The sequence below is a fragment of the Anser cygnoides genome, chromosome 16 (genome assembly GCF_040182565.1).
Source record: "Anser cygnoides isolate HZ-2024a breed goose chromosome 16, Taihu_goose_T2T_genome, whole genome shotgun sequence".
NCBI classification, from domain to species: domain Eukaryota; kingdom Metazoa; phylum Chordata; class Aves; order Anseriformes; family Anatidae; genus Anser; species Anser cygnoides.
This window is the reverse complement of record NC_089888.1, coordinates 6,688,946-6,709,329: the sequence shown is the minus strand read 5'-3', so window position 1 is coordinate 6,709,329 and position 20,384 is coordinate 6,688,946. Positions and strand designations below refer to the sequence as shown.

General features: G+C 37.9%; 1 protein-coding gene and 1 long non-coding RNA gene across 3 annotated transcripts in view; one reads left to right on the top strand and one right to left on the bottom strand.

Annotated features, from left to right (window-relative positions):
- Positions 1 to 20,384, bottom strand: part of CBLN4 (cerebellin 4 precursor) — a 69,423-nt gene that overhangs the window by 1,385 nt on the left and 47,654 nt on the right. The window contains exon 5 of one of the 2 annotated variants that reach the window (XM_048072600.2): positions 356 to 418. In XM_048072600.2, coding sequence (XP_047928557.2) covers positions 356 to 418 — 63 coding nt within the window. Of the gene's footprint in view, positions 1 to 355; positions 419 to 16,245; positions 16,665 to 20,384 lie in introns of those variants that run through there. The other variant, XM_048072599.2, reaches the window with a different exon arrangement.
- LOC136786486 (uncharacterized) overlaps positions 1 to 20,384 on the top strand; it is a 58,587-nt gene that overhangs the window by 28,874 nt on the left and 9,329 nt on the right. The gene's annotated exons all lie outside the window — the stretch shown is intronic.

The following is a 20,384-nucleotide window of genomic DNA, read 5'->3' as shown; positions in this document are numbered from 1 at the left end:
AGCGCTGATACTTAACGCCAGCACGTATTCATCCTTTTGACCCTTCACTGTTGTGTATACTGAGCTACTATTGATATTTTCCATGCTTATCCATCCTACGTCACATACCGTCTTCATCTGCTTCCTTCGCTATCTCATTAAACACTGGAGGAAAGTCAAATCCCTGCTCTATAACAGTCACGGGGGTGAGAGAAGTTAAAAGTAAAATTTTCCATGGAAGAGTGTAACGTGCAACAACTGGATAAGGTTTTCATTAACTAGTCCGCCTCCAGTGAGTTGAACTATCACAAAGTATTTGACCTTTCTACAGCAATTTGTCATTGCTATCCTTAGGACTCGAATAGAAGTTTCTTACCTCCATTATGCCATCTGGATTTCCATTCCCAACTGATCCTGAAACATTCACAATATACAAAATCTAGAAGAAGAGGACATTAGATAAGCGTCTAACCAAAACACCTCTTCTACAGTTAGTGAAAAGTAGAATAATTTTATTCAACTCCCTACAATACTGTAAAAAAAAATGGTTTTCCTTCTTTAAATTTTTGCTTATCCAAACAAAAGCTGTGAAGAGAAAATACCAATTCAGATAGAATTACTGATTTTCCAGGATTAATATAAGCCATTTTAAAGCTGCCTCACTACTGCCTGATGCCCAGATAACTTTCACTACCTGCAGTGTGTTATTGTGATCTAGACATTAAATAATTTGATGTTATGCAGATTCATTTTCTCTCCGGTTTTAGTATCGAGTTAGGGTTACACTTTTTGCCCTAGGAATAAGATTATGTATGCTGACTATGTGTAAATTATGATCCCTTAATACTTAATGTGATTTAATAAAATAATGTTACTTTCCTAATTGGTCTTATTCATAACTTTGCTTAAGGTCTACATTATAGCAGTTGCAAAGACTGGAGCAAACACTATTAAGGGACAAATCCTGTTTCCCTGAAGCAAGAGAGAGTCCTGGTAGGATGACAGCTGAGCATGATATGTGTCAGGCCCCATGTATGCACTGCACAGCTCTTGTGGGGTGCTTCCCCCATTCCACCACATCCAGTGCACAGAGTCAGTGTGGCAGCACGTCTGCAGGTGTGCTCCCTTTCAGGAGAGCTCGGCTGCTTCCTTTTGATGAAGCCAATACGTTGACCCACATCTGCAAAGCACGAAATTTGCACATATATATATATATATATAGGCTTGTGTCTTAGCACCTTACTCTCTCCTTTTCAGGAGATGTGAGCAAAGGCAGATTTTCAAGCAGTGTGTCTCCAGTCAGCATGCAAGCTAAGCACATTTTAATCTCTAACAATATCTGCTCAGAATGTGTGTAACTCTAATTGTTCACACAGGAGTGAAATCTGGTAACGCCCTTGTAGTATATGTTCATGGTTTTCCACATCTAAGAGTGTAATAACCATACCTCTCTGGAATGCTTTCCCTGATAAGTCGTTAAAGAGGCCAGAGACTCCCTGATAACAGAAAGGTTATCCTTAAAAGATGAGCTGTTTCCGTGTACAAAAACTAGGGACAGAGGAAAACAGTTCCTAATGATCTGACTTGGCCTTACTTCTGACTCCTGACACCCCATCCTGTCCCAGCCTTTTCTGCACATCTGTGATTACAGAGGTTGCCAAGAGAAGTGACGAGGGTTTCTGTGATCTTTGCCTGCGTCGGCACAAATTGCCCTGGCATCGCCAAGGCTGACTGCGGAGCCTGGCACGGCAGCTGGCAGATGCTGAGCACAGTACCGTGGCTGCTCATCCCGGAGGCGTGCTAAAGCCACCAGCCTCATGGTGAGCAGGAGCACGTGTCACCTCAGCCCTGAGCAACCCCGTCCCTGGCACACACCGAGGCTGTGCTCATTTCTCTATTACTCTTTGCTGGATTTTTACACTTAGGACTAATCTTGTGTGCTGTCTGCAGAAAGGGAAGAAATCTGGGGGAGGTTTCTATTTTGCAATCTCCCAGAAAAATAAATAAAAACAAAAAATCCCCACTTGCAGTGCTGCTTCCTGAAGCCAACAGAAAACTTGCCATTCACATTCAGTTGATTCTAAAGCAATTTTGAAAGTTAATTCGTTCTCAAATAAGACTGAAAGGGATCTATCCCACGAGATGGATAAGCGAGCAGAGAATGGAGAGGCACTTAAGATTCCTGGCTCCTTTCTATCCTCTCAGAGCACACTTGATACAAATATATGATTTCCTGGACAACTTCTTCAAAGGCCATCTGGTTCAGATGCATTGGACTCACTCCTAACTTTGCCAGATTCCCTGCTTAGAGGGTAAATAGCAATAACCGTGATTTATATGTAAAGCTTGCAGAGCAGTGCAACTGACCTGGCTGTGGAAGCCTGCACAGTGTGCTCCATGTACCTATCAGTTTGATCCTACTTCTTGGCACTTACATGGCACCAGAAATTGTACTTCCTGGAGGAATGAGTAATAGGATCTGAAACTTGTGAAGACCATCTGGACAAGGTCAAAACCTACAGAGCAGGAAACTGCTGCCTGCATTGACTGGGGAAGGGCCAGTCTCGTGCAGCACCTTCGCCTGGGTTGGGGCAAGAGACTGCTTTCTCTTCATGTCATAATACAAAAAAGTTTGGTCAATAATGAAAAAAGCTTTTTAAATTACATTTCATTTACATTTCTTCTAAGTAGTTTTCAATGCAGCAGACAGGCCCTTTGGCTCCACTGTAGTTTTTATCATTGTCGGTATGCATCAGAGCACATCCCATCTTTCTGGTGGGCACAGAGGTATGGCATATGTACAGTGACAGCTATTTGTTAATGTTGTAGGCATTCTTCCTTAAAAATAAATAAATAATTAGAGAAGAAGAAAGAGAAAGGAAAGGATGTTGATCTGGAAAAGGCTGTTCAGCAGAGTCATCTGGCAGCCAGCATGTCTCTGTAGTGTCCCCAGAACTCCACTGGCAGAGCCATTTCGCCACCATCCTGGCACATGGCAAAATGAATCTCAAAGCTGCCAGAGTATTTACATGTGGGATTGTGAAATATTTTCTTGGGATTTTCCAGTTTTCATTTCTCTAAAAATTGTGGCACAATGGCAGGTCAGGCGGGGCATACTAAAACCGTAACAGTCATGTGAGCATGATTTTGGCAGGTATAATAGGATGGAAACACTCTTTTGCTGGGTCTTGTTCTGTAGTTAGTGTGCCAGGACAGCTGCAGCCCGAGTAGGACTCTGGGGCTCTTCCAGTGTGAAATAGATTCCCTGTGAGTGACTGGGAACAGAGGGGAATTAGCTTCCTGGTGTTATGATCTCATCCTATGTCTCCACCAAACAATTCGTTGGTGATGCCATCCACGTGCTTGTTCTGTGGGAGCAGAGGGACTCACCCCTCCTGACTGCAGAAACCCCACGGATTTCCCTGCGAGAGGAAGGCTGGCGGTGGGCATGAAGCACCAGCCCACAGATCTGATGTCTCTGCAGAAAATTGTTACGGATTATTTTCTACCTGGTGTGTTGCTATCTTCAGGGTATGCTCCACGTTTCAATACTTGGGGTGAGGTTTTGGTTGGGAAAGGTTCACTATTATCTGAATCCTCTGTGGGGAAAGAAATTTGGGTGTGAGCAGTGGAAAGGGAATTTCTGAATTCATTATTTTTAGAAAGTGTTTTGAGGATACCTGTCCTCAAAGATATGCTTTATTTTTTGAACAATATATTATTCAAAATCAAGGGAGAAAAGCTTTTCTTTTTAGAACCTTGCATCAAGCACTAAAAAGCGTGTGGTCTCCCAGGATAACCAAGGAAAAACCCTTCCGTGCATTACACTCTGCAGCTTTTGAAGCTGAGGAATTATAAACCATCCTTTTTCTTTTTCTTTTTTTTTAATTTTGTTAGCACGTTTTGAAATGGAATTTCACTGTATACTCACAAAAAAATGCTATTAAGAAAACATCACAATGGTTCCCAGTCAACAGTTTTTCTTTTATTTCTGTGAAATTATGGATAAAAACTTGAAGGGAAGCATTGACTTCAATTTATTGTTCCTCTTAAGGCAGTTAAATATTCCATTAAATGTAAGCTAAGGCATAATAAAGGAGGTGAATGATGGAAGATTAATGACCCGGTTTAAAGGTACACATTAAGTCATTTTATTTCTGTAGCACAGAGTTAGAAGTCTCCAATTGAACTAAGTCCATGCAAGGGAAAAAAAAAATGAAGCTTATGAGGGAAAATGTTTTTCACTGTTAAACAAACCAGATTAGAGTCTGAGCCACGCTGCATTTTTCAAAAGAACCATTAAGTTTATTGTTCCACTTAATATTTATCTGAACTGGTACCCAGCCACCTCATCCAAGGTCATCCACTACCCCGCTGCAGTAAGTACACTTCAGGCAGGTCTCAATTTCTGTCCAAGGATTTTATATTGTAAGTGCTCGGCTGCAGCTTACCGGTGCAAGGGATTCTGGAAAACATAAATCCTTGCCTGTAGTTCTTCTTGATCATTTAATGAAATGAATTGCTATTGCTCTTTGTCAGGGACTTCCTACAGCCCCAGTTACACAAGGCCCTGTCGGGTGACCAGCAGAGGAAGGCACAACTGTGCTGCTAGCAAGGATGCCTGTGCAAGGTTCGGATGTGCGGGTTTGGGTGCAGGTGACCCCCAGATCTGGAGCTCAGCTCAGCATTTAGGCTCCTTCTCAACTCAGAGGGAAAGCAGGGCTCTCCACCTACATTAGACTTGCATGAAGGAGAGGAATTGCTCCCGAGAGGTTTGTGCTTCCCTCCCTCAGCTCTGGAGGGAGCTGAGCCGCTGGCTTCCCCTGTAAACCAGATTTTTCTCCAGGGCTGAAATTACATGAGGTGAATCACAGCTCGTGTCTAGATTGGGGGAATGATAGTCTTGTTTAAACGGATTAGGGCAAAATGTGTAGCACCCAATCTGCATGAAAAATCTGTGAAATAATTCTACTTACAGTGAATTATAATCTAAGACAAATATCACATTTTTGTAAATAAGCCTTCAGCTGCAAAAAGTTATTACAGAGTGGGCTTCTTTTTTTTCTTTTTCGCTCATAAATCTCTGTGAAACTAGGAAGAATGCTTTCTGAGGTATTTTCTTACTGTTTGACAAAGCTGGGTGGCATTGCAGTAGCATGTTTTTATTCAGCAACTGTAGGGAATTATGGAGGTACTGGAGGTAAACTTTTATTACTAAGTTGTACTGAGTTTGATTTACCCAAAAAAGGTTGGTTTTAAATAACAAGCTTTAGGCTGTGAAACTCTGATTTTTTGTTAAGTAAGACTTCATAACATTTGTGAAATGTGAAATATAAGTCAAACTCTGCTACCAGTAGGTTCTACACTATGAGCTTCATTTGAGCAGCAGTGCAAAGCATAATATTTACTTTAAGCCCTAAATTGAGCACAGAATCTGAAATAAAAGTATTTTAAAATGCTACAGCAATAAACAAAACAACAGAAGAAAAAGAAAAATAAAAGTCCACGGTGGTGTTGGCTTTTCTCATTAAGGCAAATACATTGCCAGTAATACCCGTATCAAATAAAGCAGTTCAAGCTATTCCTGGTTCCTTTTTTATCAACATTAGAATAACTAAAGGAAAACCTTGTAGAGCTACAGCAATTGATTGCACTGCTTTTTAATAAGCACAAAGACCCATTAAAAAAAAAAAAAAAACACTCTTCAATGGCATTTTAGTCAGAAACAGCGATTTCTGAAGAATTTTCTTCTTCCAGGAAATTCTTAGAGAAATCAGAAGTTATGGGAAACATTGAGCCAGCATTGCATAAACCATAAAAATATCATGTTTAATGTGAAGTTGATTTGGGCTCAGTAAGCTTTAACTTTTACAGTTAATAGGGATCTCTTTTCTCGAGATCATTTCAAAAGGTCCCTTTGATCTGCAGACCTCAAAGGTAAAAGATAATCATTATCAACATACAGATAGGTAAATGGGGGCATATCATCATTAAAGGCCAAATGTTCAAAGATATTTTGATCCTTTCAAATTCACATATATACTAAAAGTACATATATATATATATTATATATATATTAAGTCCCAAAGCCAGTGAAGACCAAAGACAACTTGAAACCAACCTGACTTAGGCTTTTGCTCCACTCTGGTGTTCTACCAAGATATTAGAGGTCCTATTTCAAAAAAAGTAATGAAGTGCCCATATCCAGTCAATTTCATAGGACCCTTGCTATAACAGTGTGTTAGATGTGCTGTGACAACACCTTTCTTTCATTACATTCCTTAGCAGATGTAAGCAAAAGAAAGCTTCTTTTCTAGATCTCCGTTAGTCTCAGGCATAAGCTAAGTGCTGAGTAAGCAGCAGGAGTCGGTCATCTTCACCCAGTCTCTGCCAAAACCAAAAGGTCTTGATGAACATTTGCTCTCCAAAGGTCCATCTAATACAAATGAATTATGTTATACACAATGATCAATAAATTGGTAGGAAGAAAATGTCCAGGAAAACTCACAGCTGTCACTAAAACCGACTACCCCAATGAGGTTTCTCTGGCTCTTTCTGATTCTTACTTTTGAGTAGTGGCTGCTAGAATGGGGTAATTGCTGAAGACTGCTAGCGCAAATCTCACTCAGCAATGTAGTCGACAATAGTCTGTATTCTCTTGTTGCACAACTGCAGCGTGTGGATTGCTTTGGACATTTGACTATGAAAATCTGGCCCAGATAATTTCCTTAGGTGTTCCAAAGTACTTTTCCTTCATCATGCCACAAAATTCTCTGCCTGTGTTGGTACATCCATGCACCACAGCACTGTGCAGTGCCCTTGGAGACCCAAGAGGTCCAATGGAAATCTTACTGGCAACTTTGGATTGATTCAGAAATGAAAAGGAGCTCTTTCTTTCAGACTCTGCACTGCTGTCTGCTGTAGTGCAGGTTAGGCTGCAGGAAGCCAGTGTTGCAATCCACACGAGCAGATCCAGACTTGGGGTTTGCTTATTTCTGGTATTTTCACCATTCATATAAAAGGCACGGATATTTGCTTTTAAACTTTTGTGCTTTTAAATCTTCTGAAGGATGCTTTAAGTATGTCTTTATCATAATTTTACAAATGATTTTACATTTCAAAGAAATAACAGCACTTAAGAGGAAAGGCAGCAAAATAACACTAAAAAAAGGCACAACAGGCATCTGTGTATCAAGTGACGAAAAGACATGGCAAGTTAATTTCATAGAGAAGCTCTAAAGCAATGATCTTGAGACTATTGCTAATTTTTCTTTTTAATCATTTGTATAAGCATCCTCCTTGCTTCATTCTAGAAATTATGTTTTTAATATTAACTTTTACCAAAAATGCTAATAATGACTTTTTTTTTGTCTGTAAACTAGGTAGTATGGTAAAGGAATGAAAAGTTTTACTTACAGATAGTGTTTACTAGAATGATCATGTCCATGAATATGCAAAAGAGATTCTCAACAGATTTCTGTACAGATATATGAAAACTGAAGACATTGTTGGTCCCTCAGTGACAATAATGCCTCAAAGTACATTTTCTCCCCTAAATTTATTTATTTGCTATTAACAATAAATCAATGGAAGCATTCATATTTTATTAGAGTCGTTTGAGTTTAAAGCTCCCGAGAGAAGCACAGGGAGAGAAAAGGAGAGAGTTTAAGTGTTTTTATCAATAAAATGGTGTGTTTTTAATGATTTTAAAATACAGCATATATATTCTACTATATGTGCATTTCTGCATATATAACCTATGAAATTTTATTAAAGATGAATCTTTACTGATGTGTTTATTTTAACAAGAGGTGAGTGATAGTGGGTTTACTCCCAAATACTGGAAGCAAGATTTTAAAAGCAGAGTTCTGAGCAGGATTAAACCTAATTCAAACCAATAAAGAACTACTGGAATCGAAATATCTTCCTGTCTGCAATTAGCTACATATTCACTTGATCACTATATTTCTCACCTACATTACATAGTGTTATCTAACTGGGAAGAGAAAATGATATCTGTTAGATACTGAATCAGGAACAGGTAGAGAATGTGCAGCAGCCTGAGGTAGGGAAAACGCTGAGCATTTTAAATTTCCAGTTTCTGCCCAGCAAAAGCCAGGCATGGATCCAGAACTGGACCAGACTTTCTCTTGCTCCATTTTGAGCTATGTGTGCCAAAACAGAGGGTGCCTTTGGGCTGTATCTGTCAGGAAATTCTGCAAGACAAATAGCTTCACTGTTCTGCAGATTTTCTGTGAAACTTTAGTGACCAAAGATTTGGGGGAAGTTTCACCTCGTCTTTTGGACCTTGACATCTGAATTTTGTATGCAAAGGTACCTCTGAGAAAAACTTAATTTTTAAACTGTAATTATTTAGTATGGATGTATGCATGAACATGTACATTCAGTTTTAACCATGTTTTAACAGTTTTAATTGACTAAAACTTTAGGTGAGCTAATTCTGTGAGTTTGGTGAAAGTTTCAGCATAACTACAAATTAAAATATATATTTCATTTCTCTAGTTTTCAGCTATGCAGTGAAGTGTATTTCAGTGAATGACAGAAGCATAGAAGATTAAATGATATTGACTCTCTTTCTCTCTCTTTTTCCTGCTTTCTCTCACACACACAACTTCTATATTAAAATACCAAAGCTTAGTTTTAGATATATTTAGCACTTCATTACATTCTGTTTAATTACTTGGCACCAACTAAATGCAACCTCATTAACTGCTAATATTGTTCTGATAAATTAGCAGATATCATTATATTAGCTGGCTCTCAAGATTGAGAGACATCTCAATAATTTGACTACGTCCAGTGTTTACAATGACATAGAATAATAACAGGGAAGGAAATTTATAATCTCCACTCATAGGTCCTAAATTTATTTACATCTAAGTAATATTAGAGGGAAAAAAAAAAACTAATTGCATTCCTAAAATTTTGTGACATCAGTAGTATTTAACATAAAGACATTGGGATTCACAAAGCTATGGCTGCAGTGAGAATTCATCAAAAATTTTTTTGCTTCTGTAATGACTGACTTTTGTAATCAATGTAAAGCCTCCTGTGGATTTCGGCAGAGGTTGGGCTGGCTCCATAAATCACACTTGGTAAATTGCACACAGTATCTGGAAGAGTTTCAACAAATGAAGAAAAATAAATAAATAAATAAATAAATAAATAGAAATGTTTGCTAATGAAAATGTGAGATCTAACAAGTCTTCAAGTTTAATCATTCCTTTAATTAAAAGAATCATTAGGTTTCCTTCTTTTACTTTCACATCCTAGTTTTCCTTCATGGTCCTAATCATACAACCAGCAAAAAAAAACACTTTGCATTTTAATAATCTTACCTTCTGTACTAAGATTCAGACAACTTTCTTTGTAATTTGTCTGTAACAGAAAGAAACATTGGACCTGTTCAAACTTGCATCTTGTTTTGAAATTCTTCTCATACACTGGCTTTTGCAAAGCTACTGGTGAGCTGTTGGTTGTTCCTGAATTCAATAGATTGATCGGCCAGGGATTGATTAGTCATCACCCTACGTTTGGGACTAGTTAAATACTTCAGCTAGTAGATAAAAATGTGCATTTTTTAGAGTCTAAGAAGCATAAGGGAATAGTTTCATTGAACGTGTGGACACATTGTGCTATGTTTTTTTTCCAGAGGTTTGATCTAGGCTTATTTGGTTTTCTTTAAGTGAGCTGCAAGATAGGCATGTGATCAGAAGGAGAGACTGGAGTATCATTACACCACGGGCATGCTGTCCTGGTCTGTCACTTGTTTGCTGCATGATTTAAAAAAAAAAAAAAATCATATGACATTTTCTCTTCTCATCCATTTCAGTTAATCCATCTCTATAAACGAAACTCATGAATTCGCCATGGAAAACTGCTTCTATATGCAAATGTGTTCACTAGGAAGAAAAGCCAGGCTTCTTGGTCCTGGCTAACCATTTTACTGAGCAGGATCCAGGACCCATATCTGCCCCTTCTCAAGTGACTATCCTGTGCTATGGCATTTTTGTGACACTTATTTTCACTCTAAGAATCTGACCTTTCTGTGATAAGGTATGGGCACCCAGGGCGCAGTGCCTGCTCCCCAGGCTTGTGTCCAAGCTGCCAGCAGCTGATGCCTTGGACAACGTTCCTATGAGTCAAGGGATCTTTCGCATTGACTGGTACTATATAATAAGGTTTAGCGTTCATTTCACATCTGCAAGGTGTAGATTTTTATGGTAGATCAATCTAGGATGCCCCGTTATCTGTTTAGAAAGGCGAACACCCTCCAACTAGTTTGTGAATTGAGAACTTGCTCTGTCAGCCCCGTGAAGTGGGGGCTCTGGGCATGCTCGTCAGCAGGCAGGTAGGAGCACCTGTGGTGAAAAGCCAGGGCTCTAAGGTCTGGAGACAACAGTTTATGATCAGAGCACCAAAATTCAACAGGAACTACTGTCAGGGTTGTTAGACCTTCTGTGCTTTCGTTATTCCAGCCCATAATCATAAATAATTACAAATATCTTAGTACAGAAGAATGGATAGATGCATACCGACATGAGTAGAAAATGCCCACTCTGACTGCAAGCCAGCAGGTGTCCTGCTCGCTAGCTAGCAAAATTAATTGCAAGTAACTGGCACATAACCAAACAAGTGCTATTCATCCTTTCATTATCACAAATCTTTGCTGTCACTTCTTAATCAAGTCTTCATTCATAATTCTACTGCTTCTATTTTGTTTACATTTCTACAATGATTGATATAAACACAGTTTATGCTCAGCAATTATTTTGCATGAAGAGTAAAATTGTAGCAAGCAGCTTGTAAGATATTGAGTCTTGACAGAAGAGAAAAAAAGAAAAAATCTCTGGCAGGACTGGGAAATCAGAACTAAGTCTACTTCATCCCAATTATCCTTTTTCTTGCCTAGTTCCTTGGAACCAAATTTAAATTAAATTTCCCTGTTTTTCAAGGGACAGAATTACTAAAATTGTTCTGCTTTCTACATAGGAAGGAAGATTTGCTTTTTGTCTTAGCCTATAAAAAGAAAACTAAAGAAGTCGTCTGCATAAGCAAGAAAAAGCAAGCAAGAAAGAAAACATCAGGAAAATTAGCTGCCAGCATTTTAATATAGTTCAGTTGTTTCCTTGAATCTATTTATTAATTGTCAAGCAGGCAAATTCCTATCACCTCTTGTTGTGTTATCAAGCTAATGGCAAGGAATTCTCTTTCATGTATCATCCAAACAATGAATACAGAGTCCTGTATCTGGAGACCTAGGCCATGATCCATGTGTTGTGTTTAATGCTATTTTTTTCAATTCTTTTGTGATTTGCTTCTTAATTTTAATTTAACTTCACATTAGATTAAACTCTTTCTTCTTCTGGTTAATTATTTTCTCTCGTTTTAAAGCTTTTGGCTTCCATCTGCTTTATCTCCAGCTCCCGCTAGTTTTCCTTTAGCTTCCCTGTTCCTCATGTTTGCCCATTTGCAAAGATCTAAGGTTTTGATTTCAAGCAGCCAAAAAATTCTCCTCTGACTTCTGTTGGACATAAGTGTGGGTTCAGCTCTTATAAAGGTCAAACTGCTCTATGTGATGAAATCCATTGGAACAACAGCTATTCAGGAATTGATATTACAGTCAAATCACCCACATTAAAAATCCCTAATCTTAACCTACAGATCCCCAGAATGATGGCAATGTTAATTTATGCAAATGTTGAGGCATTTTCTTGATGATCGTTGAGACTTCATTCATTACACTTTGTCAAATATGCTTAAGATCCATATATGTCACAGTAATTACAGTGTGTGTGGTGGGGAGGGGCACAAAGAGGGGTGGCTAAAGAGACTCTTACCGAATAGATCAAGAAATGGAGCTGTGTTTTGCTACCGTCACCTTTAATATACTCAGAAGCTCTGATATGGCCTAATCTGTTAATGTAAATTGAAAAAAAGGCATGATAGCAAAAATGAATAAGGAAGGCATGCACCAGGAGGCAGAAGTATAATTTAAAAAAGCTCCCTTTATCTAAAAAATTCATTAAAAACAAAGAAACACTCAAACACACAAAGATATACAGGACATAAGTTTTAATTAAAACTGCAGCTGCTGCTTTGCAGTCTCAGCATAGAGCACACATTTCTGTCTTCCAAACAACGATTGTCTGGCTCTAACGTTTCATGTTTGAGAACATCTCTGGGTCTGACATTACCACAAAGTTTTGCAGTGAAATATAAAGCCGATCAAAGCTCTGTGCCTGGGATCCAGGACAGGGACTGCAGCACTGTGCTCTTCTCTCAATTCAAGCCGAAAGACAAGCACCCTCCCCTGCACAGCAGGGCCTGGTGCTTTGCCTCATCCAGGGCAGTGCAGAGCCAAGATTTGGGGTAACAGTAACACCAATGTGAATTTTGAATCTGGAGATCGGGTGGTTTTTTTTTCTGTTTGTTTGTTTTTCCTCCAGTTGGGACATATAAGTCCTGGTTATTAAGCCGATTCAAGGACATACAACACTGGAAATTGATTTATTTGGTATTTCTCAGAAACAGAGGTAATTTCTTATACTGGCTATTCTGGAGTGAATTTATTTGATTCAAGTCCATATGAATGGCCAGGCTATAGTGTTTTCCTGGAGAAGTATAAAGGCAGCAGTTTTCAACATGTTTGGGAAAGGGAAATTAAGACTCTTCAGGAATATGGGGACTATTTCCAAAAAAAAAAAAAAAGTAAGTTTTGGAGTAAGAATAACATGTTAGTCTGAAGTGGGAATTCTAGAAATACCTGTCTCTTGGACCTGGGAAAAGCTACAGGGAGCCTTGAGCTAGCTCTTTGGGCACCCTGCTCTGGTATAGTAAAAATGTTTGCACACAACAGTCATTTTAGACTAAAGTTTCTGATATCCATGAAATAATGTTTCTCCCAGCTCTGCCATTTTTTGATTTTATCCATGAGGCAAGATTTTATTTATTTTTCCTTATCCGTAGATAGAGATTCTCAAATGTATATATACATATATATGGTTATTAACTTTTTAAAAAATAACCTCCTTCTTTCAAAGGCCACATGTCCCATGCCAAAAGTCACCCATCAGTAAAATTAAGGACTCACAGATAACTTGCTTTTGCACATTTAGAGTTTATGTTTTAGGAATAAGCTTCTTTAAGAAATTTTGCACACTTGCATTCCCAGCTAACCAAGCAAACACATCTCCAGTTCGGGCTATAGTGATTTTCCCCTTCATTGGACCAAAGCAAGACCCCATACAGGATTTCCATCATCAGAAGGGGGGCAGGGTAAGGCCTCATGCCAATCTACACTAAAGCATTGACATTTACCCATGGGTACTTCATAGTTACTTTCACTAGATAAGCCTCAGGAACTTTACAAAATACTGGAGCAGCTGCAAAATTTAGGAAGTCAAGTTGGAGCAAGATTAATTTTATCTCTTTAGTTTCTTTTGCACTTCAGATTGGTCTCTTGTCTCATTTCAAATCATTTGATTAATGCACAGGCAGAGCACTAGAAGATATTGGTGCATTTCTAGGAACTTGCATATAGATGGAGCAGAGTAGTTTTGAGATACTTTCAATTTTTATTTTGTATTTATTTATTTATTTTAATGCTATTTATTGATTTTTGCTCTTCAGTTTTTGCAGAGCAGACCTATCATAAGTGTCCTTCATAAATCCTCACATCTGGTTTCTCACATAAATTCAAGCCAAAGAATTGTTAAGAAAATATTAAAGCAATTTACATTTCTGCCAAGGATCCTAACCTCTTCTCTTCATAAACAGCACAAACATGTCAAGGAAAGCTCCAGTATAAAGGCAGTATGTTAAAAAACATATTGCCTGCTGCCTGTAGACAATCTTGATAGGATAAAAATGAATCATATGTCCCTGTTATATGTCACTTAGCAAATTTTTCACAGTGAGGGCCAAGGTTAGTGTTCAGTGGTGCTGTATTAAGTCTATCTCCTTGGCACTGAGACAGAGACACCAGTATGAACAACAGAAAACAAGTAAACTAGCCTAGCAGAGGCTCTTCCCCGTGGTAACCTTTGCAGGACTTGAAAGATACTATGGCTCTCACTTAGATGAGCGCCTTGCAGGGGTACAATACTGGTGTCATGATAGCATCACAGGTATGCCCAGTAGTCAGCAGCAGCACCATTATAAAAAGTGTCATGATCCTACCCCGTGGTGTGTCAAGCTGTCCAGATGTGTCTACACGCCATTCTCCCTCCCTGCATTTCCTGGTCCTTCAGGTACCCACAGAGAAACGTTGGAGAAAAAAAGGTTGCAGGGATCCATGGGTGATGGGAAAAGAGAAAGCAATAAAGCGATTGGAAGGGAGACACTTCATTCTTGACCCTCAGGTCCTGTGGGAAGTACTTATCCCACCCCCCCCCCAAGAGATCAGCTCAGATCACCTGTTGCATCTCCATGGGCTTGCCATGGCCTGCCCATTAGTTCTGTACTCTCAAGGTTCGACAGTCTCATGGCTGTGGCTATTGAGGTAACCAGTAAAACAGATTCCAAAAAAACGATCATCTGTTACTGTTGTCACCTGCATGACCTTCACTAAAAAAAAAAAAAAAAAAAAAAAAAAAATTTTTAAAGTATTGGGATCCACTTTATTTCCCCTCCTGTTTGAAATAGTAAACACGTTTTTGCATCTCAGACATTTTTTACTCTCATCTGAATCAAGAGAAGACTACGCCTGCTTCTGTTTTGGCACCTCAGAGTCTCATCTGTGTCTCTATGTTGAAAACTTGTCCATAGTATTTGCTCAGAGCACAGTCCTATTGTCACTTCATCAGTGAAAGACTGGATTTTATTTAGGCTTTTTTTTTTTTCCCCCCATGCAGAGTACTGTATGCTGCGTGTCAGGCTGGGAGGTAGCTCTTTATGTATACAGCATCCAGAAGATGTTGTACAAGCATCAGATAGAGCAGCTCTTTTCCTTTTCTTTCTCTCCATTAGCCTCCAGTGTATAGTACATTATATGAAGTTCTTCAAATCATGGCTTAATATAAACCTCAGAGTTATGTTTGTGTCTTCGCATCTTGGCCACTGAAACTAATTTAATTTATCTGTTCTGCTTGATCTGAGGAGCTTCAAAAATGAGTGTTGGCAAATACAAGTCACAGAAAGAAAGTAATAAAAGTTAATTTTGCTGTTAACAAATATCACTGTTGGTGAACAAGAATTTATGAAGGTCATTTGGGACTCTGATATATATTTCATTGCTTCAGTAGTTTGATAGGGATCTTTTTGTTTTACTGTTGCTGTTCTAACTGAGCTTCATAGAAGTCACTTCTTATTAAACTTTCAGTAAAAACATATGATATTATATATAATGGACATTTTTAGATGAAACAAACTAGTGAAGATACAGGGGGTGAGCTCCATCAATTGTATAAACCATTCTCTGTTTCAAATGTTACCCCTCTAACAGCTGATTGAGTTTAGAATATACTTTTGGAAAAGGAGAGTTTGAATTTGAATCCTGATGCCATTGCATGGTTTAAGAGGTCTCATCAGAAAGCCAAACAACATGCAAGATGATGATAAAGTTATCCGAGCATCTATCCAAGCGTGAGGGTGAAACAAAGAGCTGCAGGTTTCCAGCAGGGAGGGCTTTCAGGGTGCTGAGAGTACTATTACGGGATGTGTTGACATACTTCAGCGTTACAGATGAGAGTAAAGAAAACCATAACGGTGCTGTAGCTGCTGTATAAATAACCAGGGCACTGAGCAGCTTCAGAAACTCTTGAATACAATTTTTGAGCATCTCCATGCTGTACAGTGGCCCCCAACTCCAACCTCTGCATGGGAATTGGCTCGCAAATCATGTCATCCCTCACTGACAACTAGAACTGATCAATGGTGTTTATGAGATAAGTGAAGACATTCCCATTTCCCCATTGTTTTTTTTCCTTGAGATGCCACCATAAAAGCTCTGTGCAAACCCCAACTTAAAGAAACATCAATACTCAGGCTCAAAGAAAAATCACAGTCTGATCAGATTGAGCATTGCTATGTTGAATTGAAGGTACTGTTTGCAAGGGGTTTTGCTTTTGAATTTCCAAATGTTTGAGTATATTTTAAGTTCCGTCTCTGCAAATTATAAATAAAGTTCCGCTCAGACTGTGAATCGTTGCCTTTATTGGTATAGTTCTCATATCTGAGGTATTTTTCTTTATAGGTGAATGCTGTATAATTAGGTAATCTGTATGGCAGCTGAGTTATAATACTTGAAAGTGATTGCAATATCCAGATGAATATGCTAACGACCTTCATGAAAAATGAAAAATCATCAGTCAGATATTGCAGTAGTCAGAGTCTTTACAATTAATGATAATCAATAATAAATAAATAGAGATAGGTAAAAATTTTTTTCCAACAACATTGGATTGCTGATCATGGAAGTTTGCTTACTAATCTGTAGTTGTAGTTACCTCACAACATTGTTGTAGTCCTTCATGCTGTGAGAATATCAGTCTTCAAAGGTTTTGAAAAATATTGTCTTCTAGTATAAATAGTGCTTATTTGACCACTAACTAGATCTTCTCTTTCCTTGGTTTAATTTCAGCAGTGATAACCACATCTTGCTTCTGAAATTTCTGTGGCTCCATCAAAATGAAGGGAGCCTTCTCACTGAGTTTAGTGATAAACTGGAAAACACAGATTAAAAAAAAAAAAAAAAGGAAAGAAAAGAAAAGAGATATAACCAAGGTTACTTTAAACCAGACCCCACCTTGTTTAATCTTAGTTATTGAGTTATTTCCTGTGGAGATATTTCTGAAGTATGTATCTCAAGTGGGCTCTCAGATTTCTCTCTAACACCATTCTGATTTGCGTGTGCTCACTCTTATGTGGAGATAGCTGTGAATCAAATCTTCAGGCCAGAACTCCTGACAATGACATTTTAATACAGAAATTTGAAATCTTCAGTAACAGGTGTATGATGTATGATTTTCTTTCTTTCTCTCTCTCCTTTTTTTTTTTTTTTATGAGTGTTACTTGAATGATGGCAAAATTAGCTATACATTTAATTGAGTGAAAGTGAAGTTTAAATCAGAGCCTGATAACTTTGTTCAGAAGAATACGTTAATAACTTGACACTCCTGCTAATGTTAATTAGATTATTCTGAAATAGAAACACATGTTTCTAACAGTTGGCACACTTTGTCAGTATATGAACAACAATGTTTATCTCCTTGCTAGTTTCCTGATCTTTCAGTATGAATAATTGAAACATTTTAGTACTGGAAACTCAGTATTTCATCTCAGGCCAAACTTAACACATTTCATTTTATTTTTAGGCAGAAATGCAGCAATACATCAAAATAATGAGAGTTCATAAATCCATGGATATGCTTCTATGATTGCTGCTGAAAGTATTTGTATGAAGAAAGCTTTGACATCTTTTCTGTGCTAGCTTATTAAATGGGTTCTTCTAAACATTTTCCATCTAGGCTCTTCTTTTGTTTAGAGCTACTGAATCAAGCAATTCATCATTTATATTCTACAAAGATACAGAACTGTAATCAATAGAAGTTGAGGGCACTCAGTATCTTTCAAATGCTTATAGAACTTCTACGTATTGTATGCAGAATTTACTGCTTTAGGGGCAGTCCCAAGGGATTGAGTGATCAACTGAAAGGATATACTTCTAATTTTTGTCTTCCTCAGCAATTTGCCATACTTGGCATGCAGCCACTTTACTGTTTAAAGTTCAGACCCCACCAGCCCCATTTATCAAAAAATCCCTCTCTATTTGAAAAGCAATCCCTCCATCATTGTTTAGCCTATAGGACACTCCTAAAGTCACACTTTTTAGCAGAATCCATCTCTGTATAAGAAGTGAAATCTGACGGATGATAAGCATATGTTTAGCTTGGCAGTTTAGAAATACTTCTGGGAAACATTTCTGTGACATTATATCTTTGATTCCAGCAGAGAAATTGGCCTCAATTTTGAGAGGTATCAGAGAGATCTTGGCAGCATACATAGAGCAAACACCAAAGGTTCTCTTGTGCCATTCCAGAACGAGCATCCAAATCCAGACTTTGCTGTTACTGGGCTCTTGTTTTGGTGCTGTTCTTCAGTTCTAACCTACTTTACTTTATGTGGGTTCCTTTTCAAAAATCAACATAATGGCATGTCAGACTCCCTATTACAAAGCCTTAGAAATGGTACCTACTTCTGTTTAGTTACTTCTCTCCCCTCAGCTCAGAGACATTAATTTTTGTTAATTTCTACTGCAAACTAAAATTGCTAAGGTTGGCTGGAATTTCTGCAATCCTTTGATCGGTGACTTATTAATGGGTTCAGGACAGCTTTAAATAGTGACAGTTTCCTAATTTTACAGTGTCTTATTCCCAAAATGTCCCAAAATATACCACGATGCAGTCATGTTCAAATTTTCCATCACTTCAAGTACAGAAGCTAAAATGTTTGTACTGCCAGGTAGTGATCAGCAAGTCATATGTACAAATAGTGCTGGACCAGAGATGTTTTAACCCAACTGAAAAGTCTCTTGGCTTGCACACAAAATATGGGGACAAAGTCTCTTTGGTTACACTGAGTGACTCTTTCAACTGCAATGCCACCTTCAGAAAAGACACATATAATGTGTTTTGTGTTTTTTTGTTGTTTTGTTTTGTTTTTTGGTGGTGTATTTTTTTTTACAATGCTACAATTCTGTGCTGAAAAGCAATGATGGCTTGTAAATCTGAAGGGGGGGGGGGAATGCCAAATCTATTTGATTTAAAGAATTCATAAATTTTATCTGACTTCATCTCTGAAATGTCACATTTCTTCAGCAGCCCTGAACTAGAACTATACTCGGATCCTTTTTGGATCAAAGTCTCAGGTTTGCTTTCAGTGTAAGGGTTTTATGTGAAACCTCAAAGAAAAAGTCAAAAACTGAAACTTGGAAACCATGGCCACTTCCCTTCAAACCATATTTTTAATTCACAATGACCCTTAATATAAGTGGAAATGCCAAAAGAAAAAAAAAATATATATATATATACATGTATGAGTTACAGATATTTTTACTGAAGACTGTGTGAAACACCTGGGGAAAGGAGAAGTGTGAGCTTTCCAAAATGAAGTTTTACATACACAGCCCAAATGGCAACTGTCAGATCAAAACACAGAGAGCACCCTTAGTGTATTTCTGCTTACTCTGATCTTGGATTATGCCAAATCTGAGCAATGTGCTCCCAGGCAGCAAACCCAAGTTGTTTTGTGTTTCATTGCCTCTATCAGGAGGCAAGTTTAGGACAGATTTGCTTCCTTGATCCTTTCTCAGCTGAATGTCAATATTTTCATTTGTTTCAGTGTTGTCCATTGTTTTTTTTCTATCTACAGAGGAGAGCAATGTAACAGAATAAGTCCTTGAAGGTTTAGTTCTTTTTCAGGATTCTTAATCAAGGCAAGAGATACGCTCTTCTACATTTCCAAACAAGAAAATCAGAAAACGAAGTCTGACACCTTTAGGGAATTAGATAGTGATTATGAGTGAACTTCTATTTCCTTTAACGAGGCAGAAGGAAATTGCCTCTCTTTTTTTCTGAAACACAAATTTCCACTTAGTATAATACCAAATTTTGTTACCTAGCAATGTCTCGTATAGACTTAACAGCTAGTTTGTAATTGTTTTCTTTTATCTGTGTGACTAATGAAATGTTCATGATAAAGGACTGTACTAAGAGGTAAACGAGGATATTAGGAGTTCTTATATTTCAAGAGTTTTATATATAAAAGGTGGAAATTAAATTAAGTTTCCTTCTTCCACAAATGTATATCTCAGCCCTTGTTATACTTCATATATTTAATTAACATGATAATATATTTTGCATCAGTTGTAAAATTATTTTAAAAGAAAGTAATTTCTTCTGGGGCCTTATTTGGCTTGTGAACTAAAAGATGTAGTGATGCAGAGATAATAAAAAGGTCTGTTGGGAGAGTGGTCAGAGCTTACTGTTGCAAGTTTATTTAAAACTCTAGTAAATTCAGATTAAAACATCTCCACAAATCAGTGTTTTTTTATAATTGTGGTTACTGCATTAATAGCAAAACCTGAACCATTTTCCTGATGCCTTTCCCTTACTTAGCTGTTACAATTACAGTCACAGAATTCTGCTCGGAGTTTCATAAATCCCAGAGCAACACACTAATGTATCCATTTCCTTTATCTCCTTTAGTGTAGTTAAAAGTAGAGCTGTCTTTTCAAAGACACTGTGATTGGAATGACTTATGCTGACCAGTTCCAATTTTCTCTCCTTGTAAACTCTATTTAGTGTTACAAAAACAATTCAAAGGCAGATTGTAGGTGCCACACATCTCCTCTGACCTTTAAATCAAATTTAGTATTTCACTCT